Below are 24,445 nucleotides of genomic sequence, written 5' to 3' on the forward strand. Positions count from 1 at the left end.
ATATTCAAAACAGAAGTCGATAGATTTCTGACTAGTAAGGGCATCAAGGGGTATGGCGATAAGGCCGGTGAATGGAATTGAGGCAGAAGATCAGCCATGATCTCATTGAATGGCCTACTCCTGCTCCTATTTCTTATGTTCTTATCAAATGCTGGAAACTCCCAGATGACAGACCTCTTTCCCCATGTTCTTTGATGTTGGAACCCTCAACCCCCAGGCACTGAGATCTCCTCCTAGTGCCCCCAAAGCTTGGCTTCCCCAATACTTCCAGGCCTAGGAGCCCCATTCCCAATATTTGCAGACCCAGGAACCCCTCACTGACAGACTCCTGTACCTTTCTCCAGTCAATGCGCCAAGATCTTGGGAGTTCTATTCCCGTTCGCAGCATTACCATACTTGAAGACTCCCTCCCCTCAAATATTGCCGGACCCTGATGCCGGCCCTCAATGTTGCCAGACATCCTCCAGTGCAACTCTATTGCCATCCAACCCCAATATGGTCAGACCACAGGCAGCTCCCCAGTTCTGGCACAGTCTAGGACCCTCTTGAGTGCTCCATACCCAGACATTCTTCCTATTGCTGCCACCTCCTGTGTCTTCACTTCTTGTGCTGCAGTTTGAACATATGTAGAATCTCTCAGCATCCATACCATAATTCTTTCAGTGTACAAGTTGGAAGAAAGAAGAAAGACTTGCATTTATATAGCACCTTTCACGACCACCGGACGTCTCAAAGTGCTTTACAGTCAATGAGGTGCTTTTAGAGTGTAGTGACTGTTGTAATGTGGGAAACGCAGCAGCCAATTTGCGCACAGCAAACTCCCACAAACAACAATGTGATAATGATCAGATAATGTTTTTGTTATGTTGGCTGAGGGATAAATATTGGCCAGGACACCGGGGATAACTTCCCTGCTCTTCTTCGAAATAGTGCCATGGGATCTTTTACGTCCACCTGGGAGAGCAGACGGGGTCTCGGTTTAACGTCTCATCCAAACGACGGCACCTCCGACATTACAGCACTCTCTCAGCATTGTACTGGAGTGTCAGCCTAGTTTTATGTGCTCGAGTCCCTGGAGTGGGACTTGAACCAACAACCTTCTGACTCAGAGGTGAGTGTACTATCAACTGAGCCACAGCTGACACTGAAGCATGTTTCCTCGTGCTGTGAGGATTTCTGAGTTTTTGTTTCTCCAAATAATTTGGAACCAAGCTGGAGAATGTTTCTTTCAAGTGATTAATTTGTGCCATCAGATGGGAAGCCCAGGTCAGAGAAAGACAAAGGGAGCATTTGTCACCTGCTTTCTATCTGCCATGACTTCTAAAACCATGTTTACACAAAATGCATTTCCTTTTCTCAGTATAATCAAAGTTGGTCTTTACTCTTCCCGAACATGATTTGAGTTTCTTTGGGGGTAATTTTTCAGGGGCTCAGTGGGCGCGTTCGGTGGCGGGTCTGGTGGGAAAAAACATTTCTGACAGCGGGTCTGGAACCCAGTCATCCTGCCACTACGCTACTTTCCCAGATGTCGGTCTGTCAGGGCTGAACAGCCCCGACACACAGCGGCAGGGGAAGCAATTTAGGTCATTATGACCTTGTTAACAGTCCATTAAACAGTATGTTGAGCTCACCATACCATTTTCCGAGGTCACCCATGGGGTCCACACTGCTCAGGGATCACATCAGGTAAGGAGGTCGGGAGTTGACTCAGTATGGGATCATCTCATTACTTGACAGCTGCAAACATGCTCTAAAAGCTCCCATCTCACAGCTGCTTAATTTCCAAGCTCAGAAGCTGTTGCTTACTGCATTTGGAAGACAGATTGCGCTTTATATAGCTTGCAAGTGTTTGACGTAAACGCTCTATCCACTGTCACCTCATTGGAACAACCTCTCACCATTGATAGATCACTTCTGTCATCTCAAGTTCACCTGCCATCTATTACATCAGCATCGGTACCCTTGAAACTATCTCACCTTGGTCCTCAGCATCCCACCAGGATCAGCCCCAACACCAGCAGCACCAACACCACCAACCTTCTCCGCACTCAACTGATGCTGCACAGGACAGAGGGCATCAGCACCCGACCACATTGCTGCCTGAGATGCCAGGATGGTCTCACCATGGCCAGATTTTCTTCACGATGCTGTACACCCTGGCTGCCACATGATATGCTAGGTTGGCACCACCCCACACCAACACCATAACACATCCCTACAATGCCCAAGCCATTCCTTTCACACTCATGACCATTGCAGAGGGAACCGTTATGTCTCACCATTCACTGCAACTCACTAAGCCACTTCCAAAGGTGCACGTTAACAGAAACTTTACAAGTGCCTTCCCTTGTGTGTTGTTAGTTGGTATGATTGGACTAGGATGAGGGTGAGTGTGAGGGATGGCTTTTGAGATGGGGAAGTGATAATGCAGATAGAGGGGGATGGGTGGAGGTGCAAGGTAAGTTGGTAAGGATGTGCAGGAGTAGGGTAGGGAAGGCAGAGTGATAGGGATGTGAATGCCACAGCAGGATGAGGTTGAGTATGGCTTTGCAGTAACGTTTTGTGATCTACTGAGATCATTGAAAGGTTTGCACCACTTCAGCCTGGTCCTCCTGACGACATCCCTGCTGGTGTCCTCTGCAATGCTGCGTTGAACTCCTGGGAAGGTCTCTTCTGCCTATGGGAAGGGAAGAGAACCTTCCTACGTGCTGTGACTCCCTCCATAAGCATATGGGAGAGCCTGGGTGCAGCCGTGCACCTCTCTGCAGTGCTCATCAGTGTTTGCAGCACCTCAATGCGGTCAGTGTTCTACAGCAAACTGTCAAAATCAATTTGCACATGGTCCCTTTAAGGAAACCAGCTGATGACACGTCATCAGACCCGCTTCCTTCAATTGGCTGGCAAACACGCTGGGCGGGCTTAACAATTAGGGGAAAATCATTCTACAGAGTGGGATGCAGCCAGCAGCGGGGTTGGGCCCCGCCACCAACCTGCCGAGGTAGGGGAAATCGCAGCCTTTGTTTTTTCCCCCAAAACAATTGGACAAGCTAGATGAATTTAAGACTTTTGCTGCTAGCTTTGTCAAAATTTTAAGTTGTCTTTTGTGGCTGCTTCGGGAAGAGCCGGCTGTATTTGTGTATTAAAGGTGATCATATCCTGGAATTTGAGCCACAGCTATTCAAATTAACAAAAAAAACTGCAGATGCTCAAAATCTGAACCTAAAACAGAATGCGCTAGAAATACGCAGCAGGCAAGGCAGCTTGTGAAGAAAACAGACAGCTGATTTTTCAGACGTGGACCCTTCATCACGTGGCTCCTCTTGGGGGGGGGGGGGGGAAGGGGGGGCGGAACTCCCCAAAATAAAACTGCAGCCTGTAGCTGGCTCCTTCGAGGCCTCCCCTCAAGTGATTACCTCCCTCAAGCTCGACTTGCCATCCGGCTCAACATGCGAGCTAGCCGATTTCCCACCCTCCCAGAACCAGCAACCTGGAGCAGAATACCCAACTTGGCACCTGCAGCATGTTAATAAGGCCCACGATTCAAAATGGCACCAAAAGGTGGGCAGAGCAGCTGCTTCGCTTTCTTCGTATCCATGTTGGGCGCGACTTGAAAAATCGCTACAAGGACTCTGAAGTGTCTTTCCCATTTTACCCAGAGTGGTGAACCTGTGGAATTCTCTACCACAGAAGGCAGTTGAGGCCAATACATTAAATATATTCAAGAAGGAGTTAGATATATTTCTTAAGGCTAAAGGGATCAAGGGGTATGGGGAGAAAGCAGGGACAGGGTACTGAATTTGGATGATCAGCCATGATCGCATTGAATGGCGGAGCAGGCTCGAGGGGCCGAATGGCCTACTCCTGCTCCTATCTTCTATGTTTCTATGTTTTACAACCTTTCATAGCTTGTGCTCTTGATGAAATTTACTGCATCGCTAAAACTTTTTATTTTAAGAACGGTTTCAAAGTATAAATGAGAAATCAAGTATTTCTATTACTGTACATAACCTTCTGATGAATTTTGCATGTTATTTAACACTAAATTAGTCGTTTGTAAGCCTGGGTTGTTATTGTATGGACCATGATTAGAGAGGTCGGAAGGTATGGGGGTAAGCCATACTCTGTCCAGTGTACATACCAACAGTAAAAAGGTTTGCTCTTTGCCCAGGGCATGCTACATACTAATTGCAGTACACCTTAAGTCAAATTGTGGTTCAGAGGAAGTGGGTGCTTATCTATAGAAGATGATCTTTGCTTTGGGTGTAGTTAAAAACTACTGGGAAGTAACCAGAATCATTACACTCCCTATAGAAAAGATAAGCAAAGTAAAACTTGCAATTAATAACAATAGACAGTGTAACACAAATATTTCTTTATTTACAGTATAATTCATGCCATTTTATGGAAATCACTTGGTCCAGACAAGTAAGTTAATAATGAATGGCTGCTGCAATAAACCTACTAATTTCTCACCCTTGAATGACTTTTATACAAACTTAGGCCAAATAATTGTGCAAAAATGTGCTTTGCTAACCAGGCATTATATATTTCTATAATAAACAAAGATGAAAAACATTCATAAAGTTAGGATTTCACACATCACATTTATGTATTTAGAGAATGATAGGTTTAAAAATACTTGTCAATGATTTGAGATTACCATTTTTAAAACAAATCTCATTTAATTATACTAGCTCGAGGAAATTTAACTCATCAGTGAAGAGTTTAAACTTTTCCTTAAAAATTATCTTTACATGCTTCTTCCAACAAGAAGTGATTCTGCCAACAGTATATTACGCACTGCATTTGTTGTCTAGCCTTCATTAGCCATCCTTCCTTGAAAGGGGGTGGGGGGGAAGCACAAGCATGTAAAGATAATTGTAACTTTGTAACTTAATACTATGGTCTTGGGTTGAATCAATTATGCAGATGATTCGGCCTCTCCGTTTACTCGCATTCTTCTGTAAAAAACAAAAATAATTTAATCACAAAAAATTTTTTTTAGGTTACAAATCTGAAATGGCAACATGATCCTGAAATGGTACAAAACTTTAGCCCACTTATATGGCAGCTACTAATTCAGTGTCGAATCGAATTAGCAAGCGTTGCGAATTAGGTGAGGCCATGTAAACGGCACAAAGTTGCCTCACATGATTGCTACCTGGTAAACCAGTGTAGCATTGATTGGATTCTACTCTGCAGAACGACTAATTCAAATTACTCTGTGGTAGGCTTGTTTTTTTCTATTCATAATGGGATGCAAGCTTTCTCACGATATTGAGCCAAACTGCATGCAAGCACCAAGTTTAACAATGCCATTGTCGGTTTCCAATTACAGTTGCCAGTTTGTAGTTGCTGAAACCAGTGTAATTTGCAACAGGTCTCAATTCACAGCAGCAGGATGGGAGTTGAATCAACAGCCATGTAAAAAGAAGTGCAATATTTCACTGCAAATGCTCGATTCAGTAAGGGTTTTTCCATATGCGAACTTTATTTAAATTTAGACAATATACAAAATACAAAAGGGAATTTCAAAAGAAAAATGATATATAGAACATAGCAAAAACTGATTTCCATACTTTATACAATAAACTTAGACAACAGTAAACATAAAAGTAACAAGTTAATTACTTAAAAAGACAGCACTTTTTAGAATTTGGCCTCTAGAATGGTTTAATAAATAAACTGAAAATGAAAACCTCACCTTTCATCAACATTTTGTTCAGCATCCTACAAGATGTATTTTCTAGTTATTTTTTTTCCTTATAGCATAGTAAATAAAGGATAACTTAGATGGTATTATCATGCTTGAATTAAGTTTTATTTAATGTCTGGGAGCAAAAGACTGAAATATATGAAAACATATTTGCTCAGCATGTTACATTGAGCCACAAAAAGGAGGGAAATGGATAAATATGTATTCTCAATTTGCAAAAGGAGGCAGCAATTATTGTTACAGTGGAGCAGGACACCTACTTTCAACTTGAAATAATTGAAAGTTTACTACAGTTATAACACTGCAAATGATAGCCCTGCCACCATTCAAAATAGTGCAATTGAGATGGTGCATTTGCTAAATCCCTAACCCATACCAAATTGCACAGACCGAACTTTGCAGCAAATCCGTTAAAATCACTTAAGTAAATGTTTTACCTTTGAGGATTCAGAAGGATCTTTCAAAAGAAGACTGTTTTATTAATCATCTGTCCTTAATTCTAGGATTCTATTCTTCAGTGTTCTTATTATGTAGGCTTCATTGCCAGCTTGTTGTGACAAATGCAGGAAACAAAAAAGACAAAAAAAAAAGGATCCATAGTTTTTGTTGCCACATAAAAGACAAAAACCCTTAATAAATCAGACAATTTTTTTTAATGCAATCATCACTGCCAGACGAAATCCTCCCACTGATGGAAGTGTCGGTGTTTGTTTGCAACAGGGTTTCCACTTCAGTGTTCCCACTTTTCTTCACCAAAACACCACCTACAAGTAGGACCAGTCCGTCATCTTCCCCTACACTCTGATGCAGCTGCTGCCGGCAGAATGCTGAACAAGTCTCTCTTATCTTTAAGTTTGTGCCATGACTAAAGAAAAATGAAATCATAATTTTGAATTAGTGCATCTTGTATAAATTCTATTGTTATTATAAAAAACACAACTATGCAACTGATCAACGTGGGTACAATAATGAAGTGGTCATGGTGTTGGATTAGCAACATAGAGGTTAGGAGTTCAAGTCCCACCACAGTAAGTTGTGAAATTGAACAATAACTTGGATTTATATAGCGCCTTTAACGTAGTAAAACGTCCCAAGGCGCATCACAGGAACATTATCAAACAAAATTTGACACCGAGCCACATAAAGGGATAGAGGTAGGTTTTAAGGAGCGTCTTAAAGGAGGAAAGAGAGGTAGAGGGGCGGAGAGGTTTAGGGGTGAGCCAGGACATTCTGGTAAATTATGGCCTAGTATTGACTCTGAAAGTTATGAGAGCGTTCAACTGGTTCACTCATGCAACAAGGAATGGACCCTACTCAAAAACTACAAGATTATGAAACACAAATGTGATACCAACTGAAATCTACTGACACAAAGTGGTAAATATGTTATAAGCTGTTGGACTGTCGTAAAAGCCCAACTGGTGCACTAATGTCTTTTAGGGAAGAAAACCTGCTGGCCTTACCCGGTCTGGCCTGTATGTGGCTCCAGTCCCAGAACAATGTGATAGACTCTTAACTGCCCTATGAAGTGGTCTAGCAAGCCACTCGGTTCCATCAAACTGCTAGAAAGGAAAAGAATAGAACCAGACGGGCCCACTCAGCTGCAACCCAGGCATCGAATCGGGGCACAACAGATACACACCCAGCCCAGTTGACCCTGAAAAGTCTTCTTTACCATTAGGGGACTGGTGACAAAGTTGGGAGAACTGTCCCACAGACTAGTTAAGCAGTAGCCCGACAGTCACACTCTCAGAATCATACCCATCAGCCAACGCCCCCCAGACTCCTCCATCACCATCCTACTCAGAGAGGGAGAAAAGTAAAAAGTAATCGAAGTGTGATGTCACCAGAAAGCAGGTAAGTGATTGGTTGGTGAGTATTTCTCTCTTTTTTAAACTTAAACTCTGTGGTTTATAGTTTCTAAGCTCTCTGTGGTGTAGCGGGGACTGTTTGTAAACCAGAGCCCTTAAATATATCATTTAACTGTAGTGTAATTGGTGGGATTGATTTGATTTAATTTATTTTGAATTAATTAAAGGGTAAGTCATGACAGGAGAGCTCGGCCCCGTGGCATGCTCCTCCTGCGCTATGTGGGAACTCAGGGACACTTCCTGTGTGCCTGACAACCATGTGTGCAGGAAGTGTATCCAGCTGCAGCTACTGGCAGACCGCATTGCAGCGCTGGAGCTGCGATTGGATACATACCGGAGCATTCGCGATGCTGAGGAGGTCGTGGATATCACGTTTAAGCAGTTGGTCACACCGCAGGCAAAGGTTGCACAGGCAGAAAGGGAATGGGTGACCAACAGGCAGAGTAGTAGGCGCAGGCAGGTAGTGCAGGAGTCCCCTGTGGCCATCCCCCTCTCAAACAGATATACCACTTTGGATACTGATGGGGGGGGATGGCTTACCAGGGGAAGGCAGCAGCAGGCAACTTCCTGGCACCAGGGGTGGTTCTGCTGCACAGGACGGGAGGAAAGAGTGGGAGAGCTAGTGATAGGGGATTCTATTGTAAGGGGAATAGATAGGCGTTTCTGCGGCCACAAACGAGACTCCAGGATGGTGTGTTGCCTCCCTGGTGCAAGGGTCAAGGATGTCTCAGAGCGGCTGCAGAACATTTTGGAAGGGGAGGGTGAACAGCCAGTTGTCGTGGTGCATATAGGTACCAACAATATAGGTAAAAACCGGGATGAGGTCCTAAAAGCTGAATATAGGGAGTTAGGAGGCAAATTAAAAAATAGGACCTCAAAGGTAGTGATCTCAGGATTGCTACCAGTGTCACGTGTTAGTCAGAGTAGAAATAGAAGGATATTTCAGATGAATATGTGGTTAGAGGAATGGTGCAAGGGGGAGGGATTCAAATTCCTGGGACATTGGAACCGGTTCTGGGGGAGGTGGGACCAGTACAAAACGGACGGTTTGCACCTGGGCAGGGCCGGGACCGATGTCCTAGGGGGAGTGTTTGCTAGTGCTCTGGGGGGAGGGTTTAAACTAAAATGGCAGGGTGTTGGGAACCTGAACGGGGAGACAGAGGAAAGGGAAACAAGGATAAAAGCAAAAGACAGGAAGAAGAAAAACAAAAGTGGCAGACAGAGAAATCAAGGGTTTAAATCAAACATGGCCACAGTAAATAATAATTCTAAAAGATCAAAGAGCGTTAAAAAAACAAGCCTGAAGGCTTTGTGTCTTAATGCGAGGAGCATTCGTAATAAGGTGGGTGAATTCGCTGCGCAAATAGAGGTAAACAAATATGATATGATTGGGATTACGGAAACATGGCTCCAGGGTGGCCAAGGCTGGGAACTCAACATCCAGGGGTATTCAATATTCAGGAACGATAGGCAAAAAGGAAAAGGAGGTGGGGTAGCATTGCTGGTTAAAGAGGGGATTAACACAATTGTAAGGAAGGATATTAGCGCTGATGATGTGGAATCTGTATGGGTAGAACTGAGAAATACCAAGGGGCAGAAAACGTTAGTGGGAGTGGTATATAGACCTCCAAACAGTAATGCGGAGGTCAGGGATGGCATTAAAAGCGAAATTAGAGAAGCATGCAATAAGGGCACAGCAGTTATCATGGGTGACTTTAATCTACATATAGATTGGGTTAACCAAATTAGTAACAATACTGTGGAGGAGGAATTCCTGGAGTGTATACGGGATGGTTACCTGGACCAATATGTCGAGGAACCAACTAGAGATCAGGCCATCTTAGACTGTGTATTATGTAATGAGAAAGGATTAATTAGCAATCTTGTTGTGCGAGGCCCCTTGGGTCGGAGCGATCATATGATAGAATTCTTTATTAAGATGGAGAGTGAAGTAGTTGACTCAGAGACTAGGGTCCTGAATTTAAATAAAGGAAACTACGATGGTATGAGGCGCGAGTTGGGTAGGATTGATTGGGGAATGTCACTCAAAGGGTTGACGGTGGATAGGCAATGGCAAACATTCAAAGATCGCATGGATGAACTACAGAATTTGTTCATCCTAGTTTGGCATAAAAATAAAACAAAAAAGGTGACTCAACCGTGGCTAACAAGGGAAATTAGAGATAGCATAAGATCCAAGGAGAGGACATATAAATTGGCCAGAAAAAGCAGTAAACCTGAGGATTGGGAGCAGTTTAGGATTCTACAAAGGAGGACAAAGGGATTAATTAAGAAGGGGAAAATAGAATGAGAGTAAGCTTGCAGGGAACATAAAAACTGACTGTAAAAGCCTTTATAGATGTGAAAAGAAAAAGATTGGTGAAGTCAAGCGTAGGTCCCTTGCAGTCAGAATCAGGGGAATTTATAATGGGGAGCAAAGAAATGGCAGACCAATTAAATACATACTTTGGTTCTGTCTTCACAAAAGAGGACACAAATAAACTCCCAGAGATGTCGAGGAACATAGGGTCTAATGAAAGGGAGGAACTGATAGAAATCAGTATTTGTAGGGAAATGGTGTTAGAGAAATTGACGGGATTGAAGGCCGATAAATCCCCAGGGCCTGATAATCTACATCCTAGGGTACTTAAGGAAGTGGCCCTAGAAATAGTAGATGCATTGCTGGTCATCTTCCAAAATTCTATAGACTCTGGAACAGTACCCATGGATTGGCAGGTAGCTAATGTTACCCCACTGTTCAAAAAGGGTAGTAGAGAGAAAACAGGGAATTACAGACCGGTAAGCCTGACATCGGTAGTGGGGAAAATGCTAGAGTCCATTATAAAAGATGTACTAGCAGAGCACTTGGAAAACAGTGACCGGATCGGACAAAGTCAACATGGATTTACAAAAGGTAAACCGTGCTTGACTAATCTACTGGAATTTTTTGAGGATGTAACTGGTAAAATAGATAAGGGAGAACCAGTGGATGTGGTGTATTTGGACTTTCAAAAGGCTTTCGATAAGGTCCCGCATAAGAGATTAACGTGTAAAGTTAAGGCACATGGGATTGGGGGTAAGGTATTGACTTGGATAGAGAACTGGTTGGCAGACAGAAAGCAAAGAGTTGGAATAAACGGCTCTTTTTCCGAGTGACAGGCAGTGACTAGTGGGGTACTGCAGTGATCGGTCCTTGGACCCCAGCCATTCACAATATATATTAATGATCTGGACGAGGGAACTAGATGTACTATCTCCAAGTTTGCAGACGACACAAAGCTGGGTAGGCATGTGTGCTGCGAGGAGGATGCCGAGAAACTCCAGTATGATTTGGACAGGTTGGGTGATTGGGCAGAAGCATGGCAGATGCAATATAACGTGGATAAATGCGAGGTTATCCACTTTGGTGTCAAAAACAAGGCGGCAGAATATTATCTCAATGGCAATAGATTGGGAGAAGGGGAAGTGCAACAAGACCTGGGCGTCCTTGTGCACCAGACGCTGAAGGTAAGCATGCAGGTGCAGCAGGCGGTTAAGAAGGCAAATGGTGTGTTGGCCTTCGTAGCGAGAGGGTTTGAGTACAGGAACAAGGATGTCTTGCTGTAGTTGTACAGGGCCTTGGTGAGACCACATCTTGAGTATTGTGTGCAGTTTTGGTCACCTTATCTGAGGAAGGATGTTCTTGCCATGGAAGGAGGGCAGCGAAGATAGATTCACCAGGCTGATACCTGGGATGGCAGGAATGACGTATGAGGAGCGATTGGGTCGATTGGGCTTATACTTGCTGCAGTTTAGAAGAATGAGAGGGGATCTCATTGAAACTTATAAAATTCTAACAGGACTAGACAGACTAGATGCAGGAAGGATGCTCCTGATGGTCGGGGAGTCCAGAACCAGGGGTCACAGTCTAAGGATAAGGGGTAAGCCATTTAGGACAGAGATGAGGAGGAATTTCTTCACCCAGAGAGTGGTGAACCTGTGGAATTCTCTACCACAGAAGGCAGTAGAGGCCAATTCATTAAATATATTCAAGAAGGAGTTAGATATATTTCTTAAGGCTAAAGGGATCAAGGGATATGGGGAGAAAGCAGGGGCAGAGTACTGAATTTGGATGATCAGCCATGATCGCATTGAATGACGGAGCAGGCTCAAGGGGCCGAATGGCCTACTCCTGCTATGTTTCTGGCATATCCTGTCTCATCAACAGGACAGACCCATCCGAGGTGGGGCACAGTGGTATACATCCCTGGGGGGCGGGGGAGAAAGAGTGTGACCCTGGAAATACTCAACCATGACTCCGGACCCCATGAAGTCTCATGGCTTTAGGTCAAACATGGGCAAGAAAACCCATCGATTACCACCTACTGACGCATCAGTACTCCGCCACGTTGAACACCACTTGGAGGAAACACAGAGGGTAGCAAGGGCACAAAACGTACTCCGTGTGGGGAGCTTCAATACCCATCACGAAGAGTGACTCGGTAGCAGCACCACTGACCGAGCTGGTTGAGTCCTGAATGACATAGCTGCCAGAGTGGGCTTGCAGCAGGCCGTGAGAACATCAACACGAGGGAATAATCCACTTCCGCTCGTCCTCACCAATCTTTTCGTCGAAGCATCTATCCATGACAGTATTGGTAGAAGTAACCACCGAACAGTCCTCGTGGAAACCATGTCGTGTCTTAAGACAACCTGCATCGTGTTGGTACTACCACCATGCAAAGTGGGATAGATTAACAGATCTAGCAGCTCAAAACTGGGCATCCAGTGCCACCAGCAACAGCGGAATTGCATTCCACCACAATCTGTAACCTCATGGATCAGTATATCCTTCACTCCTCCATCACCATCAAGCCAGGTGACCAATCCTGGTTGAATGAGGAGTGTCAGGCGTACCTGAAAATGAGGTGCCAACTTGGTAAAGCTACAGCACAGGACTGCATGCATGCTAAACAGCAAAAGCAGCAGACTATAGACAGCTAAATGATCGCACAAACAGCAGATCAGGTCAAAGCTCTACAACCCTGCCACATCCAGTTGTGAATGGTACTGTACAATTAAGTAACTAACGGGAGGAGGGGACTCCACGAACATTTCCACTCTCAGTGATGGCGGAGCACAGCACGCGAGTGCAAAAGACAAGGCTGAAGCATTCACAACTACCTTCAGCCAGAAGCGCCGAGTGGATAATCCTTCTCTGACTCCTCCCGAGGTTCCCACCTTCACGGAGGTTAGTCTGCAACCAATTCGATTCACTCCACACGACAAGGAACAGCTGAGTGCACTGGACACAGCAAAGGCTACAGGCCCCGATAACATCCTGCTCCAGTACTAGCCGTGCCCCTAGCTTCTCTGTTCCAGTACAGCTATAACACTGGCAACTACCCGACAATATGGAAAATTTCCAGGTATGTCCTGTCCACAAAAAGATGGCCAAATCCAAACTGGCCAATTACTGCCTGATCAGTCTACTCCTAATCAACAGCAAAGTGATGGAAGGAGTCATCGACAGTGTTATCAAGTGACACTTATTCAGAAATAACCTGCTCACTGATGCTCGGTTTGGGTTCTGCCAGGAGCATGCGGCTCCAGACCTCCGTACAGCCTTTGTCTAGACATTGACACGAGCCGAATTCCAGAGGTGGGAGTTGAGAGTGACTGCCCTTGATACCAAGGAGCCCTAGTAAAACTGAAGTCAATGGGGATCAGGGGGAAAACTCCCCAGTGGCTGGAACCATACCTGGTACAAAAGATGGTGGTTTTGGTTGTCTGAGGCCAATTATCTCATCCTCAGGACATCGCTGCAGGAGTTACTCAGGGCAACATCCTAGGCTCAACTATCTCCAGCTGCTTCATCAATTACCTTTCCTTCATCATAGGGTTAGAAGTGGGACTGTCTGTTGATGATTGCACACTGTTCAGCTCCATTCGTAATTCCTCAGATAATGAAGCAGTCCATGCCCGAATGCAGCAAGACCTGGACAACATCCAGGCTTGGGGCTAAGTGGCAAGTAACATTTGCATGCCATAAATGCCAGGCAAAGACCATCAATAGGAGAGAGGTAAACCATCTTCCTTTGACACTCAATGGCTTTACCATGACCAAGGCCCCCTTCATCAACATCCTGGGGGGGGGGGGTCACCATTGACGAGAAACTTAACCAGCCACTTAAATGCCGTGGCTACTAGAGGAGGTCAGAAGTTGCGTATTCTGTGGCGAGTTGGTCGTTTCCTGAATCCCCCCCCCAAAGCCTTGCCACCACCTACAAGGCATGAGTCAGGAGTGTGATGAATACTCTTCACTTCCATGGATGGGTGCAGCAGCAGCAGCAACACAAGCTCAACACCATCCAGGACAAAGCAGTCTACTTGATCGGCAACCCATCAGTGAGCTTAAACATCCACCCCCTTTACCACTGGCGAAACATGACTGCAGTGTGTACTATCTACAGGATGCTCAGCAACAAGTCCCCTACACACAAAGGGTGGTAGAAGTTTGGAATTCTATTCCGCAAACAGCAGTTGATACTAGGTCAATTGTTAAATCGGTGATGATAGATTTTTGTAAATCAAAGGTATTAAGGGATATGGGGCAAAGTCGGATATATGGAGTTAGGTCACAGATCAGCCATGATCTCTCTGGATGGCAGGCTCGAGGGGCTAAATAGCCTATTCCTGTTCCTATAACAAGTCCCCAAGACTACTTCAGCAGCACCTCCCAAACTCGCCACCTCCACCACATAGAAAGTCGTCAGCAAGTGCATGAGAATGACATAGAAGTTCCCCTCCAAGTCACACACCAACCCGACTCGGAGTGTATACGGGAAGGTTTCCTGGACCAATATGTCGAGGAACCAACTAGAGATCAGGCCATCTTAGACTGGGTATTATGTAATGAGAAAGGAATAATTAGCAATCTTATTGTGCGAGGCCCCTTGGGGAGGAGCGATCATAATATGATCGAATTCTTCATTAAGATGGAGGGTGAAGTAGTTGACTCAGAGACTAGGGTCCCGAATTTAAATAAAGGAAACTACGATGGTATGAAGCGCGAGTTGGGTAGGACTGATTTGGGAATGTTACTCAAAGGGTTGACAGCAGATAGGCAATGGCAAACATTTAAAGATCGCATGGATGAACTACAGAATTTGTTCATCCCTGTTTGGCATAAAAATAAAACAAAAAAGGTGACTCAACCGTGGCTAACAAGGGAAATTAGTGATAGCATAAAATCCAAGGAGAGAACATAAAATTGGCCAGAAAAAGCAGTAAACCTGAGGATTGGGAGCAGTTTATGATTCAGCAAAGCAGGACAAAGGGATTAATTAAGAGGGGGAAAATAGAGTATGAGAGTAAGCTTTCAGGGAACATAAAAACTGACTGTAAATGCTTCTATAGATATGTGAAGAGAAAAAAATTGGTGAAGTCAAGCGTAGGTCCCTTGCAGTCAGAATCAGGGGAATTTATAATGGGGAACAAAGAAATGGCAGACCAATTAAATACATACTTTGGTTCTGTCTTCACAAAGGAGGACACAAATAACTTCCTAGAGATGTCGGGGAATATAGGGTCTAATGAGAGGGAGGAACTGAATGAAATCAGTATTTGTAGGGAATTGCTGTTAGGGAAATTGACGGGATTGAAGGCCGATAAATCCCCAGGGCCTGATAATCTACATCCTAGGGTACTTAAGGAAGTGGCCCTAGAAATAGTAGATGCATTGCTGGTCATCTTCCAAAATTCTATAGATTCTGGAACAGTTCCCATGGACTGGCGGATAGCTAATGTTACCCCACTATTCAAAAAAGGTGGTAGAGAGAAAACAGGGAATTATAGACCGGTAAGCTTGACATCAGTAGTGGGGGAAATGCTAGAATCCATTATAAAAGATGTAACAGCAGAGCACTTGGAAAACAGTAACAGGATCAGACAAAGTCAACATGGATTTACAAAAGGTAAATCGTGCTCGACTAATCTACTGGAATTTTTTGAGGATGTAACTGGTAGAATAGAGAAGGGAGAACCAGTGGATGTGGTGTATTTGGACTTTCAGAAGGCTTTCGATAAGGTCCCGCATAAGAGATTAGCGTGTAAAGTTAAGGCACATGGGATTGGGGGCAAGGTACTGACTTGGATAGAGAACTGGTTGGCAGACAGGAAGCAAAGAGTTGGAATAAATGGGTCTTTTTCTGAGTGGCAGGCAGTGACTAGTGGGGTACCGCAGGGATCGATCCTAGGACCCAAGCTATTCACAATATATATTAATGATCTAGACGAGGGAACTAGATGTAATATCTCCAAGTTTGCAGACGACACAAAGCTTGGTGGGCGTGTGTGCTGTGAGGAGGATGCTGAGAAACTCCAGTATGATTTGGACAGGTTGGGTGATTGGGCAGATGCAGTATAATGTGGATAAATGCGAGGTTATCCACTTTGGTGGCAAAAACAGGAAGGCAGATTATCTGAACGGCAATAGATTGGGAGAAGGGGAAGTGCAAAGAGACCTGGGTGTCCTTGTGCACCAGTTGCTGAAGGTAAGCATGCAGGTGCAGCAGGCGGTTAAGGAAGCAAATGGTATAGAAACATAGAGATAGGAACAGGAGTAGGCCATTTGGCCCTTCGAGCCTGCTCCGCCATTCAATGAGATCATGGCTGATCTTCGTCTGAGATCTTAGCTGATCTTACCAGTTCAGTACCCCGTCCCCGCCTTTTCTCCGTAACCCTTAATCCCCTTAGCCTTCAGAAATATATCCAATTCTCTCTTGAAAATATTTATTGAATTAGCCTTCACAGCCGTCTGTGGCAGGGAATTCCACAGGCTCACCACTCTGAGTGAAGAAATTCTTCCTCATCTCTGTTTTAAATGATTTGCCCGCTATTTTTAGACTGTGGCCCCTGGTTCTGTGCTCCCCTGCCATTGGAAACATTCTCTCTGAATTCAGCCTGTCCAGGCCTGCCATAATTTTATATGTTTCGATGAGATCCCCTCTCAATCTTCTAAACTCCAGTGAGTACAAGCCCAAACTATTCAATCTCTCCTCGTAGGTCATTCCCGCCATTCCAGGTATCAGCCTGGTGAATCGCCGCTGCACTCTTTCCATGGCAAGAACATCCTTCCGCAGATGGGGCGACCAAAACTGTACACAATACTCCAGATGCGGTCTCACCAGCACCTTGTACAGCTGTAGTAAGGTATCCCTATTCCTATACTCGAACCCCCTTGATATGAAGGCCAACATACCATTTGCCTTCTTAATCGCCTGTTGCACCTGCATGCTCTCCTTCAGTGACTGGTGCACAAGAACACCCAGGTCCCTCTGCACTTCCCCATCTCCCAATCTATTGCCATTTAGATAATAATCTACCCTCCTGTTTTTACCCCCAAAGTGGATAACCTCGCATTTATCCACATTATAGTGCATCTGCCACGTATCCGCCCATTCCCCCAACCTGTCCAAATCGCACTGTAGCCTCCTGACATCCTCATCAGAGCCCACCCCTCCTCCTAGTTTAGTGTCGTCAGCGAATTTGGAAATATTGCATCCAATTCCCTGATCCAGATCATTTATATATATTGTGAACAGCTGGGGTCCCAGGACAGATCCTTGCGGCACCCCGCTGGTCACTGCCTGCCACTCCAAAAACGAGCCGTTTATTCCAACTCTCTGTTTTCTATCCGCCAGCCAGTTCTCTATCCACGTTAATACTTTGCCCCCAATCCCATGAGCCTTAATTTTGCATGATAATCTTTTGTGTGGAACCTTATCGAAGGCTTTCTGGAAGTCAAGGTACACCACATCCACTGGCTCTCCCCCATCTATTTTACCAGTTACTTCCTCAAAAAATTCCAGCAGATTAGTCAAACACGATTTACCCTTTGTAAATCCATGTTGACTCTGTCCGATCCTTTCCCCATTTGTCAAGTGCTCCGCTATTTTATCCTTAATAATGGACTCTAGCATTTTGCCCACAACCGATGTAAGGCTTACTGGTCTATAATTCCCTGCTTTCTCTCTACCCCCCTTTTTAAATATTGGGGTAACATTAGCTACCCTCCAATCCACGGGTACTGTTCCCGAGTCAATAGAGTTCCGGAAGATGATCCTTAGAGCATCTGCTATCTCCAGGGCCACCTCCTTAAGTACCCTAGGATGTAGTTTATCAGGCCCCGGGGATTTGTCGGCCTTCAGTCCCCTCAACTTACCCAACACCATATCCCTAGAGATACTAATTTCTGTCAGCTCCTCCCTCTCATTAGTCCCTATGTTTGCCGATATTCCTGGGAGGTTATTTGCGTCCTCCTTTGTGAATACAGAACCAAAGTATGAGTTTAATTGGCCTGCCATTTCCTTATTCTCCATTATATATTCTCCCGAATCGGACTGCAAGGGACCGACTTGGGATTTTACCAGTCTTTTCCTCCTGATATACCGATAAAAGCTTTTGCAGTCTGTCTTTATGTTTGCTGCAAGTTTACTTTCGTATTCTATTTTCCCCTTCCTGATTAATCCCTTTGTCCTCTTTTGCTGTATCCTGTACTGCCCCCAATCTTCCGGTCTGGTGCTTTTTTTTGCCAGTTGATATGCCCTTTTTTTTGATTTTATGCTGTCCCTAATTTCCCTCGTTATCCACGGTTGAGCCACCTTTTTAGGTTTATTTTTATGCCAAACCGGTATAAACATGTTCTGGAATTCTTCCATTCTATCTTTGAATGCTTGCCATTGTCTATCCACTGTCAATCCCCCCAGAAACACCACCCAATCAATCTTACCCAATTCCCGTCTCATACCCTCGTAATTCCCTTTATTTAAGTTCTGGACCTTAGTCTCTGATTCAATTTCCTCACTCTCCATCTCGACTGAGAGCTCGATCATATTATGATCGCTCTGACCCAAGGGGCCTCGTACAAGAAGATTGCTGATAAGTCCCTTCTCATTGCACAATACCCAGTCTAAAATGGCCTGATCTCGAGTCGGCTCCTCGACATATTGGTCCAGATAACCGTCCCGAAAACATTCCAGGAATTCCTCCTCCTCAGAATTTTTACTAATTTGGGTAGTCCAATCAATATGTAAATTAAAGTCACCCATGATGACAGCTGTGCTCTTATCGCACGCTTCTCTAATTTCCCTTTTTATGCCTTCCCTCACCTCCATATTACTATTTGGAGGCCTATATATCACACCCACTAACGTTTTCCTCCCCTTGCTATTTCTCATTTCTACCCATACAGATTCCGTTTCATCCGAGTTAATATCTTTCCTTTCCATTGCATTAATCCCCTCCTTTACCAGCAATGCTACCCCACCTCCCCTACCTTTTTGCCGATCCTTCCTAAATATTGTATATCCCTGGATGTTACGTTCCCAGCCTTGCCCACCCTGCAGCCACGTTTCTGTAATCCCAATCAAATCATACTTGTTTACCTCTATTTCCACAACTAATTCATCCACCTTGTTCCTAATGCTTCTAGCATTAAGATACAAAGCCTTCAGGCTTGCTTTTTTCACACTCTCATTATCACAGAATCACAGAATCACAGAATCTACAGTGCAGATAGAGGCCATTTCGGCCCATCGAGCCTGCACCGACACATATCCCACCCTATCCCCGTAACCCCACGTATTTAATCCCCTAACACTAAGGGTCAATTTATCATAGCCAAATCAACCTAACCTGCACATCTTTGGACTGTGGGAGGAAACCGGAGCACCCGGAGGAAACCCACGCAGACACAGGGAGAATGTGCAAACTCCACACAGACAGTCGCCCGAGGCCAGATTTGAACCCGGGTCCCTGGCGCTGTGAGGCAACAGTGCTAACCACTATGCCACCGTGCCCCCTTATGAATTAGTTTGGCCCTTTGTGTTTCTCTCCTTTGCTTATTGCTTCTCACCTTTCTACCATCTATTTCTGACTTCATATGACTTCCCTCTTTTCCACTATCTAGGTTCCCATCCCCCTGCCAAATTAGTTTAAATCCTCCCGAACCGCCCTAGAAAATATTACCCCGAGGACATCGGCTCCCTCACAGTTCAGGTGTAGACCGTCCCCTTGGTACAGGTCACTCCTCCCCAAGAACTGGTTCCAATGCCTCAGGAATTTAAATCCCTCTCCCTTGCACCACTGCTCAAGCCACGTATTTAGCTTATCTATCTTACTCTCTCTAAACTTATTAGCTCGTGGCACTGGTAGCAATCCAGAGATTACTACCTTTGAGGTCCTACTTTTCAATTTAGCTCCTAACTCCCTAAATTCAGCTTGTAGGACCTCCTCCCTCTTTTTACCTACATCGTTGGCCTTCGTAGCAAGAGGGTTCGAGTACAGGAACAAGGATGTCTTGCTGCAGTTGTACAGGGCCTTGGTGAGATCACACCTTGAGTAGTGTGTGCAGTTTTGGTCGCCTTATCTGAGGAAGGATGTTCTTGCCATTCAAGGAGTGCAGCTAAGATTCACCAGACTGATACCTGGGATGGCAGGAATGACGTATGAGGAGAGATTGGGTCGATTGGGCTTATACTCGCTGGAGTTTAGAAGAATGAGAGGGGATCTCATTGAAACTTATAAAATTCTAACAGGACTAGACAGACTAGATGCAGGAAGGATATTCCCGATGGCAGGGGAGTCCAGAACCAGGGGTCACAGTCTAAGGATAAGGGGTAAGCCATTTAGGACAGAGATGAGGAGGAATTTCTTCACCCAGAGAGTGGTGAATCTGTGGAATTCTCTACCACAGAAGGCAGTTGAGGCCAATTCATTAAATATATTCAAGAAGGAGTTAGATATATTTCTTAAGGCTAATGGGATCAAGGGATATGGGGAGAAGGCAGCCACAGAGTACTGAGTTTGGATGATCAGCCATGATCTCATTGAATGGCGGAGCAGGCTCGAGGGGCCGAATGGCCTACTCCTGCTCCTACCTTCTATGTTTCTATATATCACTGTTCTTTCATTATCGCTGGGTCAAAATCCTGGAGCTCCCTACCCAACAGGATTGTGGGGTTACCTTCACCACATGAACTGCAGCAGTTCAATAAGAAGGCCCACCATTACCTTCTCAAGCGCAACGAGGGATGGGCAATAAATGCTGCCCTTGCCAGTGACACCCACATTCCAAAGAATGATAAAAAGACTATTTAATTACTTTGTAAAAAAAGCAGCCACTGGAAACCACATTTAGTGCACTTCAGTTTTTTATCTTCATGACAGTGTCAAAGAACAATGTAGGCAAGAATAGACAAATGAATACATGAAACATTTGTCCACAATTTTTGCGAACAGTAATTTCTAGCTTAGTTTTATGTTTCAAAACAGAAAAAATTTGAAGCGCACAGTTGATTGATCAGCATCTAAAAGAGAGACAGTATAAATCAGTTAACACTTGATCAAAATTTCAATATAGTCACACCTTTATTCTTCCTGTAGTTACATGCATATACAAATTGTTTAAGACAGTTAGATCAGCATATCTTTAATCCAGGTAATCCCTAGTCTGCCTCTGGTCTATCATTTGGTCCAGGACAGGGATGGATGCAGTACGGTGTCAGTGTTTCTTGTGAATTTAGAATGCACTCTCAGTTGGGATTATGTAGCACGATTCATGTATTAGTATTTTGTAACTGTGGTTAGAGTCCCAATACAAGGAACTCAACCATATACCCTTCTAATGAAGTCCCTACAACTACTTTATTTTCTTATTTTAAATACATCCAGGATAAACTATTTTTGGCTTCAAAGACAGAATTACAGTAGGCTCCAGAATGCCAGAAAATTCACCAAATAAAATGCCAAAATTGAAAGCTTTTTTGGGAAGGGGGCATGCCACTTACACCCCTAGAAAATAACCTATGCTTTTGTTATTCACCTCCCCCTCCAGTACTTTCTAAATCTAACACTTGTGCACACTCTGTGTACTTTATGATTTTTTGCCCTACATACTTTTACCCTGCAATGAAAAAATTTTAATGATGTGTATTCTTATGGCTTAAGCTATGACAAGCTTATGTCCTATTAAACTTTGAGTCCAACTCCTTCATAGAAACATAGAAGATAGGAGCAGGAGTAGGCCATTCGGCCCTTCGAGCCTGCTCCGCCATTCAATGAGATCATGGCTGATCATCCAAATTCAGTACCCTGTCCCTGCCTTCTCCCCATATCCCTTTAGCCTCAAGAAATATATCCAACTCCTTCTTGAATATATTTAATGAACTGGCCTCCACCGCCCTCTGTGGCAGAGAATTCCACAGGTTCACCACTCTCTGGGTGAAGAAATTCCTCCTCATTTCAGTCCTAAATGGCTTCCCCCTTATCCTTAGACTATGACCGCTGGTTCTGGACTCCCCGGCCATCAGAAACATCCTTTCTGCATCTAGTCTGTCCAGACCTGACAGAATTTTATAGGTTTCGATGAGATCCCCTCTCAATCTTCTAAACTCCAGTGAGTATAAGCCCAATTGACACAATCTCTCCTCGTACGTCATTCCTGCCATCCCAGATATCAGCCTGGTGAATCTTCGCTGCACTCCCTCCATGGCAAGAACGTCCTTCCTCAGGTAAGATGACCAAAACTGCACACAATAAGGTGCGGTCTCACCAAGGCCCTGCACAACTGCAGCAAGACATCCTTGTTCTTGTACTCGAACCCTCTTGCTACGAAGGCCAACATACCATTTGCCTTCTTAACCGCCTGCTGCACCAGCATGCTTACCTTCAGCGACTGGTGCACAAGAACACCCAGGTCTCTTTGCACTTCCCCTTCTCCCAATCTATTGCCATTCAAATAATAATCTGCCTTCCTGTTTTTGCCACCAAAGTGGATAACCTCACATTTATCCACATTATAGTGCATTTGCCGTGTTTCTGCCCAATCACCCAACCTGTCCAAATCGTACTGGAGTTTCACGACATCCTCCTCACAGCATACCCTCCCACCCAGCTTTGTGTCGTCTGCAAATTTGGAGATATTACATCCAATTCCCTCATCCAGATCATTAATATATATTGTGAACAGCTGGGGTCCTAGGACCGATCCTTGCGGTACCCCACTAGTCACTGCCTGCCACTCGGAAAACGACCCGTTTATTCCAACTCTTTGCTTTCTGTCCGTCAACCAGTTCTCTATCCAAGTCAATACCTTGCCCCAATCCCATGTGCCTTAATTTTGCACGCTAACCTCTTATGCGGGACCTTATCGAAAGCCTTCTGAAAGTCCAAATACACCACATCCACTGGTTCTCCCTTATCTATTTTACCAGTTACATCCTCAAAAAATTCCAGTAGATTAGTCAAGCATGATTTACCTTTTGTAAATCCATGTTGACTTTGTCCGATCCTGTCACTGCTTTCCAAGTGCTCTGCTATTACATCTTTTATAATGGACTCTAGCATTTTCCCCACTACCGATGTCAGGCTTACCGGTCTATAATTCCCCGCTTTTTCTCTGCCACCTTTTTTGAATAGTGGGGTAACATTAGCTACCCTCCAATCCATGGGTACTGTTCCAGAGTCTATCGAGTTCTGGAAGATGACCAGCAATGCATCTGCTATTTCTAGGGCCACTTCCTTAAGTACCCTAGGATGTAGATTATCAGGCCCTGGGGATTTATCAGCCTTCAATCCTATCAATTTCCCTAACACCAGTCGGAGCAGCGGGAGCAGCAGAGGAGGAGCCCGGTATAAAAACCGGCGACCAGCAGAGGCCCGAGACCAGTCGGAGCAGCGGGAGCAGCAGAGGAGGAGCCCGGTATAAAAACCGGCGACCAGCAGAGGCCCGAGACCAGTCGGAGCAGCGGGAGCAGCAGAGGAGGAGCCCGGTATAAAAACCGGCGACCAGCAGAGGCCCGAGACCAGTCGGAGCAGCGGGAGCAGCAGAGGAGGAGCCCGGTATAAAAACCGGCGACCAGCAGAGGCCCGAGACCAGTCGGAGCAGCGGGAGCAGCAGAGGAGGAGCCCGGTATAAAAACCGGCGACCAGCGAGGCCCGACCAACTCAGCAGCGGGGAGAGAGGTAAAAAGTAATCAGTGTGTGACGTCACCAGGGAGCAGGTAAGTGATTGGTTGGTGAGTATTTCTCTTTTTTAAACTTTAACTCTGTAGTTTAGAGTTACTAGGGTCTTTTCTGGTGTAGCAGGGACTGTTGGTAGACTATACAAGCGCCTTAGAGATAATTTTAATTGGTGATAGTAAATTAATTTAAATTAAGTAAAGGGAAGGTCATGCCAGGTGAGCCCAGCCCCGTGATATGCTCCTCTTGCTCTATGTGGGAATTCAGGGACCCCGGTGCCCCTGATGACCACGTGTGCCAGAGATGCATCCATCTGCAGCTACTAGCAGACCGCATTGAGGCGCTGGAGCTGCGGGTGGATGGGTTGTTGAGCATTCACGATGCTGAGAGGGTCGTGGATAGCACGTTTAGTGAGTTGGTCACACCGCAGGGAAGGGCTGCACAGGAAGACAGGAAATGGGTGACCACCAGGCGGAGCAATAGAAGCAGGCAGGTAGTGCAGGAGACCCCTGTGACCATTCCCCTCTCAAACAAGTATACCGCTTTGGATACTGTTGAGGGGGATGACTCACCAGGGGAAGGCAGCAGCAGCCAACTTCCTGGCACTGGGGGTGCTCCTGCTGCCCAGGAAGGGGGGAAAAAGAGTGGGAGAGCAATAGTGGTAGGGGATTCTATAGTAAGGGGAACAGATAGGCGTTTCTGTGGCCGTAGACGTGAATCCAGGATGGTTTGTTGCCTCCCTGGTGCCAGGGTCAAGGATATCACTGAGCGGCTGCAGGGCATTCTGGAGGGGGAGGGTGAACAGCCAGAGGTCGTGGTCCACATTGGTACCAACGACATAGGTAAAAAGAGGGAT

General features: G+C 45.2%; 1 protein-coding gene across 3 annotated transcripts in view; it reads right to left on the reverse strand.

The window, feature by feature from the left end:
* Positions 1-4,357: 4,357 nt before the first annotated feature.
* tent2 (terminal nucleotidyltransferase 2) overlaps positions 4,358-24,445 on the reverse strand; it is a 90,530-nt gene continuing 70,442 nt past the window's right edge. Inside the window, exons 15-16 of one of the 3 annotated variants that reach the window (XR_015077596.1) lie at positions 6,154-6,581; positions 4,358-4,961 (exon numbers count right to left, since the gene is read on the reverse strand). Coding sequence is in view for 2 of the 3 variants with exons in the window: in XM_085982141.1 (XP_085838267.1) it covers positions 6,501-6,581 (81 nt within the window). In the remaining variant the exon portion in view is untranslated. Of the gene's footprint in view, positions 6,582-20,744; positions 20,937-24,445 lie in introns of those variants that run through there. The other 2 variants (XM_085982141.1, XM_085982148.1) reach the window with 2 other exon arrangements.

Source organism: Somniosus microcephalus, chromosome 1 (genome assembly GCF_052327205.1).
Source record: "Somniosus microcephalus isolate GS21.2 chromosome 1, FLI_Smic_1.0, whole genome shotgun sequence".
Classification (NCBI taxonomy): Eukaryota; Metazoa; Chordata; class Chondrichthyes; order Squaliformes; family Somniosidae; genus Somniosus; species Somniosus microcephalus.